General features: G+C 45.8%; 1 protein-coding gene across 2 annotated transcripts in view; it reads left to right on the top strand.

The window, feature by feature from the left end:
* EFHD1 (EF-hand domain family, member D1) overlaps positions 1–10,405 on the top strand; it is a 38,426-nt gene that overhangs the window by 16,972 nt on the left and 11,049 nt on the right. For both annotated transcript variants that reach the window (XM_014530606.1, XM_014530607.1), the window contains exon 2: positions 5,310–5,457. In XM_014530606.1, coding sequence (XP_014386092.1) covers positions 5,344–5,457 — 114 coding nt within the window. In that variant the 5' untranslated portion in view covers positions 5,310–5,343. The remainder of the gene's footprint in view (positions 1–5,309; positions 5,458–10,405) is intronic.

Genomic DNA, 10,405 nt, shown 5'->3' with positions numbered 1-10,405 from the left:
CCAGGTTAGGGGAGCAGGGAGACCCTGGTCCTCTTCGTGCCCCTCCCCACCCCCTACCCCAGGACAAATTCCCACTTTGTTCCCTGATCTTTTCTTATCTCCATCCTCGCCCCTGCTTACCTCTTCGTTCTGGCCCTCCTCAGTCTTTTCACCTAAGTTTTGGGGCTGTGACTTTCCTGCCTTCTCTTTTCCTTCCTTAGTGTCCAGACCCTAACCCTCTCGGCTTCAGCCCCCAATGGTTCACATCTTGAATGCACCCCTCCCCCCTTCATCGCTTTAGTTTCCTCCGCAAACTTTGGTGGAATGCACACTGTGGGCTGAGCAGTGGGTGGGGGGCATTTCATTCAAAATCTCAGCATGGAAGCAGCTGTCCTGGTCGTTTCACTGGTCGCCCTTCTGGAACTGCCCAGGGAAGTGTTTCCCAAAGTATTCTCTTTGGTACCCCGGTTGTCCGTTGTGCCTTCTCCGGTGGAAATTCCCAGAGGCAGAGACCAGTGGTCAGACGAGTCTGTGTGCTGTTTTCCTCTGCTAAGTCTCAGACACATGACCGTATGGAAGGCTCTGGAAAGTTCCACCTAAAGAAGCCTGTTTACTTTGACTAGGACTCCCTGTAACGGAGACTGTCCCCGTGGCCTGTTTGTAAGAGCTCTCCTTTCTCAGGTCTCCTCCTAGTCGCCTGTTTTTGCCAGAGAGCTCTTCCTTGTGCTGGCTAAGGCCGCTTCTGTCCTGACCACGCACGGAGCCCAGCCCTCGCCGTCCTTCGGAAAGGTTCCTGGGAAGTAAATGCACAATCTGAGGACAGCTGTCTGCTTCCCGGTGCCAGGTGCTCCAGGTTCCTTCTCTAATCCTGGTGTGGGGTCTTAAACACCATCCCCCTTCCCGGGTGCTCCCCACTGACCAGGCCCATGTCCCCCCGTGTTGGGATCAGCCTGGAGTGGAGCTGACTATTGTGGGCTGGGGAGCACCGCGCCCCCTTTATCCAGGATTTGGAACTTTTCCTTCTCGCCGTCATGATTTTACCCATGGGTTTTGGGCAGCCCTCAAACTCACTGACGTCTGGCAAATCTCCAAATGTCATTGCACATGCCACTGAGCCCTTTCCTCCAAAACCTGCACCTGAGAAGTGGGTGAGGAGGACTTAGTTTTGCGACCTTGCCTTTAAAAAAAATTGTGATAAGGTATAAATTTTACTATTTTACCCATTATTAAGTGCACGGTTTCAGTGGCATTATGTGTATTCACGTTGTTGTGCAACCATCACCACCATCCATCTCCACAATTCTTTTCATCTTGTAAAACTGAAACTCTGTTAACAATAACAATGAAATAATAGCACCCCATTCCATTCCCACCACCATTCTACTTTCTGTCTCTGTGAGTCTGACTATTTTAGGTACCTCATATAAGTGGAATCATACAGTGTTTGTCCATGTTGTAGCATGTGCCAGAATTTCCTTCCATTTTCTTTTTTTAAAATATGTTTTTATTGATTTTTAGAGAGGAAAGGAGAGGGATAGAGAGAAAGAAACATCGATGAGAGAGATACATCAATTGACTGCCTCCTGCTTGCCCCCTATTGAGGCATGTGCTCTGACCAGGAATTGAACCAATGACCTCCTGGTTCATGGGTTGATGGTCAACCAACTGAGCCACACTGGCCGGGCTCTTTCCTTTTTAAAACTGAATAATATTCCACTGTAAGTACTCACCACATTTTGTTTATTTAGTCATCCATCAATGGGCATTTGAATTGTTTTCACCTTTGACTATTATGAATAATGCTGCTATAAACATGTTCGAGTCCCTGCTTTCTTTCTTTTTAAAAAAAATTTTTTTTTATTGATTTTAGAGAGGAGGGGAAAGGGAGAAAGAGAGAGAAACATTAATGATGAGAGAGAATCATTGATCAGCTGCCTCCTGCATGCTCTACACTGGGAATTGAACCTGCAACCCGGGGATGTGCCCTGACCGGGAATCGAACTGTGACCTCCTGGTTCATAGGTTGACGTTCAACCACTGAGCCATGCTGGCCGGGCCAAGTCCCTGCTTTCAGTACTGTTGGGTGTATACCCAGAAGTGGAATTGCTAGATAATATGAGCTCTTCCTTGCTCTGATTTATCCCTGGACATCACCAGTTTGCTGAGATCTTTTGGGCCTTGCTTCTGCCCCAGCTTTGTGTCACCAGCAAATGTGATAGTTGGCACCCTCTCTAGGTTGCTCTACACCCAATAGCAAACCCACCTAATTGTATAGGCATCTATGACCTGTTTATCTTTCCCCCAGCAGCCTATCAGAGGGGCCTTGCTCACCCTGGCAGAGATAACAGGTTAGCCGTGGCTTTCTGTTGGACTAGCTTGACAATCTTGTTTCAAAAGCAAATGAACATGTGACTCAGCAGTTCCACTCTTGGATATATACCTAAGGGAAATGAAAATGTATGTCTACACAGAAACTTGTCCGTGAGTGTGATAGCAGCATTGTTTATAACAACCAAAAGTGGAAACAACTCAAATGTCTATCAACTGATGACAGGATAAATAAAATATAGTGTATTTATACAATAGCACATTATTTGGCAATAAATAAAAAGGAATAAAATACCGATTAACATATGCCACAACATGGATGAACCTTGAAAACATTATGCTAAATGAAAGAAACCAGATACAAAAGGTCACATATGGTATGATTTCATTTATCTGAACTGTCCAGATAGGCAAATACATAAAGACAGAAAACAAACTAGCAGTGCTAGGGGGTGGTGTGGGGGAGAGGGGAATGGGAATAACCATACAGATTTATTTTTGAGTGACGAAAATGTTCTGGAATTAAATAGTGATGGTGGCTGCACAATCATGTGAATTCAAATTTTAAAAATGAATTTTATGATATACATTATATCTCAATAAAGCCGTTACTTTAAAAAGAAGTTAAAACCAAGTAAATAAGGCCCTGAATTATATTTATTGAACTGATGGCAATCATTGCTTCCTTTTTAAAGGGCTCAGAAACCATCCTTTGGTAATACTAGATCCTGGACTGGTCCATCTGTGATTCATATACTCTGCCCCCTTCCTGGAAACCTAGAAGAACCTTGCTCATTCCAGACCTGGAACACCTGTCTTGTCCTTAAGTGCCCCTTGGAGTCACCAGCAGACCGAGGGGTCTCGCCTGCACCCAGTAGCACTTGTACTGTGATTCTTCTAGGCAAGGAGGCAGTGCTTAGTGAGAGCACAGAGCTGCTTGAGTTAGAAGATGCCATGCAGAAGGAGGTCGCATCAGCGAGTTCCAGAGGGGGACAGACAGTGGGTGCTGTTGGAGATCAGAGGAGAGAAGGGGACAGCTTCCAGAGTTCTTGGGTATAGAAAGGCCACCATAGAGAGTCAGGGGTGGGTGGGTGGTGTGTTCTGGGTGGGAGGATTGGCATGAGTCAGCCACTGTGGCTGGAACAGATCATGTTGAGGAGTACAGGCCTCGTCTCCAGCCCGACCCCGTGGGCCTCAGAATACCTCCAGCCCACAGAGATGGATTTCTGGTTGCCTACAGGCTGTAATTCCTGGTGGGTGGTGGTGTGGTTCCCAACAATGGTGGGCTTTTGTTGTTAGGTTTGGGGAAGGGCGAGATAGATAGTGAAGAAAACAGATTTTTTTATTTGTTTAATTTTGTAAAGTGCTAAAATACACATAAAATTTACCATCTTAACCATTAAGTGTACATTCACATTCTCCTGTAACTATTACCACCATCCGTCTCCAGAAACTTTTTCATATCCCAAACTGAAACTCTAGCCCAGAGATTTTCAACCTTTTTCATCTCATGGCACACATAAACTCATTACTAAAATTCTGTGGCACACCAAAAAAAAAAAAAATTTTTTTTTTTGGCCAATCTAACAAAAAAAAAAAAAAAAATTAGGTATAACTGTCATTTACACCAGACAGTTATTGTTGTGTTGGTTGTTGTCATTTTTTTCTTTGACAATTTAAGGGAAAAGAGGTCAGTGCCCTGATGATATATCAGGTATTGCATGTTTTAAAAATTCTTATGACACACCAGTGTGCCGCTGCACACTGGTTGAAAATAGTGGCTCTAGTCCATTAAACAGTAACTCCTCATTCCCCCACTCCCTGCCAACCACTGTTCTACTTTCTATCGCTATGAATTCTAGATACCGCATCTAAATGTAATTGTGCAGTATTTGTCTTTTGTGTCTGGCTTATTTCAACCCTAGCATAATGTTGTCAAGGTTCATTCATGTCGCAGCATGTATCCCATTGTATGGATATACCACACTTTATTTATCCACTCATTTGTCAATGGATATGTGGGTTGTTTCCACCTTTCGGCGATTATGCATGAATAATGTTTTTTAAAGCAAGAGAGCAAAGAGAGAACTCTGGGCAGCAGAAAATAAGATGGACTTGAAGGAAGGAGGCCAGGGAGTCTGTGAGAAAATGCTGTAATAGTCCGAGTGTGTAGAGCAGGCAGGTGGAGTGGTCAGGAGAAAGCAGAGGCCAGAGGCTAAAGAAGGCCCTGCTGGCTGACCGAGGCATTCTGGAGTAGAGGGCAGGGCTGCATCTCCACGGGGGGCGGCTGGGTTTGTTTCCAGGCAGAGGGATGGGGGGTTCGAGGGACAACCAGCAGAGGTGCTGGCTCTGTGGTTAAAACTCAGACAAGAGGGCAGAGCTGGGACCTCTCTCAGCTGTTAGTCACACAAAAGTGACCATTCAGAACTGGAGACTAGATGAGTGAGCCAGAGGGCAAAGCATAAAGCCAGAGTGCAGTGACCAAGCCTGATTCACAACCTCGTGCAAGGGCAGGAAGCATAAGCAGGAGACGGAAGGATGAGAGGAGGGGTTGGTGGAAATGGGGGTAGAGAACCCGAGGGGAGGCTACTGGAATCTCTGGTTGCTCCGTGTGAATATAGTGGGTCCATGGGGCGCATTCCTCCAGCTCTTCGGTTGTCCAGTATCAGGAGATTCAGTTGATGTGTATTGACAGAAATGGGAGGAATAAAGGTAACCAGGAACATTTTCATCCTCAAGAAACGATGGCCCACTTATCGAGATAAGTCATTAAAACAAACATGTAGTACAAGATCCACTGTGAATCATAGCAGTTCCCAAAGGTGTTTTGAGGAAGGTGGTCCCTTCTGATGCGGTGATCCAGGTGCTGCAAAGCAGGAGGTATTTGAGTTGCTTTTCAACAAGTGAGGCCAAAAAAAGATTCACACATTTGGGAGAGTGACAGGTGTTCTTTCGTCCTGGCTGTGCCATGCCTCATCAGTGTACTTCCTTTGACTCTGCAGGTATGATGCCGGACGGGACGGCTTCATCGACCTGATGGAGCTGAAGCTGATGATGGAGAAGCTGGGGGCCCCCCAGACCCACCTGGGCCTGAAAAGCATGATCAAGGAGGTGGACGAGGACTTTGACGGCAAGCTCAGCTTCCGTGAGGTACCTGTGTCCTGCAACCCTGAGCCCCTGGAGGGGGAGTGTCCCTGAGGGCACCCTCAAATTTACAGTCTCCTGGATTACAAATGGCTTAGGCCTCTCTAGAGCAGTGTTTGGATATTTAATCTACAGTTCTGCTTGTAAAAACAATTTAAGGTGTTAGTGAATCTCAGTTCTGCCATGGGGAGATGCTCAGAAAGGAGATTGAAAGTCAGTGTGGCCCTGGCCAGGGAGCTCAGTTGTGTGGAACATTGTCCTGTACACCAAAAGGTGGTGGGTTCGGCCCAGCCAGTGTGGCTCAGTGGTTGAACATCAACCTATGAACTAGGAGGTTGCAGTTTGATTCCATGTCAGGGCACATGTTCAGGTTGTGGGCTCAATCCCCAGTAGGAGGTGTGCAGGAGTCAGCCAATCAATGATTCTCTCTCAGCATTGATGTTTCTATCTTGCTCTCCATCTCTTTTTCTCTCTGAAATCAATAAAAAATATATATATTTTAAAAAGGTGACAGGTTCGATTCCCCATCAGGGCACATACTGAGGTTGCGGGTTCAATCCCCTATCAGGGCATATGTGGGAGGCAGCCTATCCATGTTTCTCGCTTTCATCAATGCTCTCTCTTTCTCTCCCTTCCTCTCTTTAAAATCAATTGGAAAAAAAAGAAAAAAGAAAGTGTGGGTAGGTTAACCTCATTTGGGTAAAGTGGTATAAGTATCGAGAAATCTGGAAGGATATTCACCAAAATGTTCATAGTAGATATTTCTGGGTGCAAAGTTTTGGTGGTTATATAAGTATATACTTTTAAAAATATATATTAAAAACTTTTCATTTTTATAGTAAGCATTTAAAAATAGTAAAAAAAAAAAAGGCTGCTCTGTCCGGGTAGCTCAGTTGGATAGAACACATCCCTAAGATTGTGGGTTCTATCCCCAGTCAGGGCACATATAAGAAGCAACCAATGAATGCATAAATAAGTGGAACAACAAATCAATCTCTCTCTCTCTCTCTCTCTCTCTCTCTCTCTCTCTCTCTCTCTTTTTCCCTTCCACTCTCTCTCTAAAAGGAATGGTCCTTTTGGCCTTTGAACACTGAAACTGCAGGCGAAATTTTGTATGTGCAGATGTTTTCCTGATAGAGTGCACACAGATTCACAGGCTGACCCCCTGTGGGTGATACAGCCATTTCTGTTTGGCGAGTGGGGAGGAGGCTCAAGGCCATTGGGTTCCTCCTGGGGTAAGGATGCAAGCCCAGAAGAAAGGGAATTCCATGTCTTACATGTTTGAGTTTTATTGAAAGGCCTCTAGGTGTGTCAGAGTGGCCTGGAATTAGAATAACCTGGGGACAACATCCGGACTGAAGGCTCTGGGCATTAGCCCAGCTGCTGCAGTCTGTTCTCAGGCGTGTCTCAGCTGATCCCTCAGGGGCCAGAAATAGAGAAGACTGTCCTTCCTGGTGTTTACCCTTGGTTATTCCAGAAACAGTGGAGCGCCAGCATCCTGCTTTCCAATGGTGACTTTGACCGAGTACTGGTCTTCTGTCCAGGCTAGATAGGGCCGTGGAGGCTCTTCCTGGGGTCTTTGCAGTTGACTGGCATCCACGAGTCCCTGCCCAGCTGTGATGAAACTGGCCTTGCCTCTCAATGCCCACAAATCAACTCCAGATTCTTCCATCGCTTCCTTTCTGAACTGGTAGATGTGAAGATGGGAGATCACAGAAAACCTGTGTTGGGCATAACCCCCACAACTAGGATAATCCGGTCCAGCCTTCATCGCAGAGCTGGGAGCTACAGGGCCAAAAAGATCAGCATTTGCCTGAAATCAGGCCCCAACCCATGGCTGGACCTGAGCTGCAGCCTGTATGTCACATGTGTCACTCGCCATGGTCGCCTTCCCACCTGTCCCTCCTGCTCCCTCACCTGCCCTTGGTTCATTTATGTCATGCATGTGTGGTACTGGGCACTGACTCTTTCCTACCCGGATGCCCCTGGGGTGTAGAAGGTAAAAGCTTTTGCTTGGTGAAGCTTTGGAGGCAACACTGGGGAAAGAGCTTCTGTGGCAAAGTTGGGATCTCTGGGGAACAGAAATCGAGAGGGTGTTGAGAGGTCTGTGCAAGTCACCAACTGAGCTAACACAATCCCTGCTCTGAGTTTTACCAAAGGGCCCCCCAAATTTGCTCTTTCCGGAGTCCAGGATGCTTGGTTAGCTGTGGAGATGCTGGTTTGGCCATTTCCCACAGACGTTGGACAGTAGAGAATTGGACATCTCCAAGGGTTCCATGGTGGGTTTTCAACCTGCCTACAGAGCTCAGTGACCTTTGCATTCACTCCTCTGTCAGTTCGGAGCCCCATATGGTCCCACCTCTAGCAGTTATACCTCCAGAGGTATAGGCTCACTTGCTGTTACCACGCTGTGCTTATGGAGGGAGGTTTGCTGTCAGACCTCAGTCTCACACAAGCTGCAGAACTTCAGCATGTTATTTTCCTTCTGTGCCTCAGTTTTTCTGTCTTAATATGGGAGTGTTGATACTTTTCCTCAGGACTGTTGGGGAGAACCAAGTTCTCTTCCTTTGCCTGTATCAGAACTCTTAGTTGTAAGTGACAGGAAGAGAATGCCAACTAATGTAAATGAGAAAAATCAAATAACTATTGGTTCGCATACCTGGGAGATGAAGAAGTAGAAATGCATTAGATATAAGTAATCCAGGGTCATTCTCTTGCCATATCTCGACATCTTGACTGTGCTTTCTTCCGTGTCCACCTCATCTTCTACTTCTACATAGGGCATTGTCCCAGCACCTGCAAGATGGCGGACAGCAGCTCCAAGGTTCAGTGCCCCAGTTTAGCAACCCCAGTGAATAGAGGGCTTCTTTTCATACCAGTCCTAGAGGAATGCCTCCGATTGGCCCTACTAGGAATGCACGCCCATGTCCTCGACCAGTGATGGCGAGCCTTTTGAGCTCGGCGTGTCAGCATTTTGAAAAACCCTAACTTAACTCTGGTGCCATGTCACATATAGAAATTGTTTGATATTTGCAACCATAGTAAAACAAAGACTTATATTTTTGATATTTATTTTATATATTTAAATGCCATTTAACAAAGAAAAATCAACCAAAAAAATGAGTTCGCGTGTCACCTCTGACACGCGTGTCATAGGTTCGTCATCACTGCATTCAGGGGACCAATCATTGCATTCAGGGGACTGTTATTGGCTAAGGCCAGGTCATATGCCACAGGGCACCATGGTCAACAGACTTACCATCATCACATGGGACAGGGGTTGCCAGGAAACAAAATTGCTCATGTCTTCAGTTCCTTTCTCAAAACCTGGCACTTAGTAGGTGCTTACCTTTCTTTAACTCTCCCAAGCAAGTCACACCCAAGTAAAGCTCTTTGATACAAAAGGTAGGTCTCTGTTAAGTATTATTTTGCTGCTTTCCCCAAACATACAAGGAAATTTGTCTTCCTCTTAAACCTTTTCATTTCCAGTTATGAAAATAATGCATGTACATTAAGGGCATTTTAGAGAATGGCATACAAGGAACCATTAAAAATGATGATGCAACACAGTGTCTCATGACCAGAGAACAGTTGTTGACCATGTAAAAAGTAGGGACAAGCCCTACCCAGTGTGGCTCAGTGGATAAAGCATTGGCATGCCGACTGAAGGGTCCCAGTTCGATTCTGATCCAGGGCACATACCTAGGTATAGGCTTGATCCCCGCACGGGCCTGACCAATCAATGGGACATTGATGTTTCTCTCTCTCTGTCTCTCCTCCTCCCTTCCACTGAAAATATCCTCAGGTGAGGATTAACAAACAAACCAATGTTTAAAAAAGTAAGGACAAAAGCAGATTACTAAACTGTCTGTAAAATATTATTTGCATTTGAGGTTTGTGTGTGTGTACAGACACACATAAGAAGCGTAAGGATGGAACAAAGTTAGCAGTTCTATCTCTATCCTCACCTGAGGATATATTTTTATTGATTTTAGAGAGAGAGGAAGGAAGGGGGAGAAAGAGAGAGAGAGGAACATTGATATGCAAGAGAAACATCGCCCGGTTGCCTCCGGTAACCCCGACTGGGGATCAAACCTGCAACTTAGGTATGTGCCCTCACGGGGGATTGAACCTCAACCTTTTAGTGAGAGGGACGATGCTCCAATCAACTGAGCCACCTGGCCGGGGCTACCCTTGACTTTTTTGAGATATCATTTTATATAATGACTACCCCCTTTTTGATTAAGCCAAGTTTGTTTCTGTTACTTGCAAACTTTGAGCTCTAACTAATATGGAAATGTGTTTGCATCTCAAGCTTAGAGCCATGAAATTTAAAATTTCCTAAACTTATCAGAAGCATTTTATAGCTTGGATCTGAAATTGCTTTTAGCTTTGACAGTTCTCTCTGTTTCTTTGTTTTCTGTTTCTCCTTCCCTCCCCCGCTCTTCGCTCATAGCTAGGACACTTTCCAATTCCCCACAACATACCAGTCTTTGTGGACTATAAATAGGAAGACAAACAAGGCCGGGCAGTTAGAGAAATTATCATTCAGGAGTTGGTGATTGTAATAAAATTAAATGAGAATGTCTGGCATGCTTTCGGAAGGCTGCACATTTTCAGGTTGAGCTGGACTTTTAATCTTCTTTCACTGGCGGGGATGGGGGCCCCTAAGTAACGACAGGGCTCCTCTTGGTCATCTGCTGAGCTGGCAGAGTGAGCATACGAGGCCAGGCTGGGGTCTGCTCTGGGAAAAGACCCACGAGGAATACTTTAAGCCATTCTGTAAACACAGAGGAACATTGTCATCTCCACTTCGGATGTAAGAGGCCGCCCCAGGGTCACCTGGGTTGTTGCTAGGCTCTGTCTTTCCTGGGTTGCCTCCCTGGGCCCAAGGGAAGGGCTGGTGTGGAGAAGCTACCTGCTTTTGTGTGTGCTTTACAGAGAAATATGTGTG

This window comes from Myotis brandtii, unplaced genomic scaffold (assembly GCF_000412655.1).
Source record: "Myotis brandtii unplaced genomic scaffold, ASM41265v1 scaffold744, whole genome shotgun sequence".
NCBI classification, from domain to species: Eukaryota; Metazoa; Chordata; class Mammalia; order Chiroptera; family Vespertilionidae; genus Myotis; species Myotis brandtii.
This window is presented reverse-complemented; position numbering and strand designations above follow the sequence as displayed.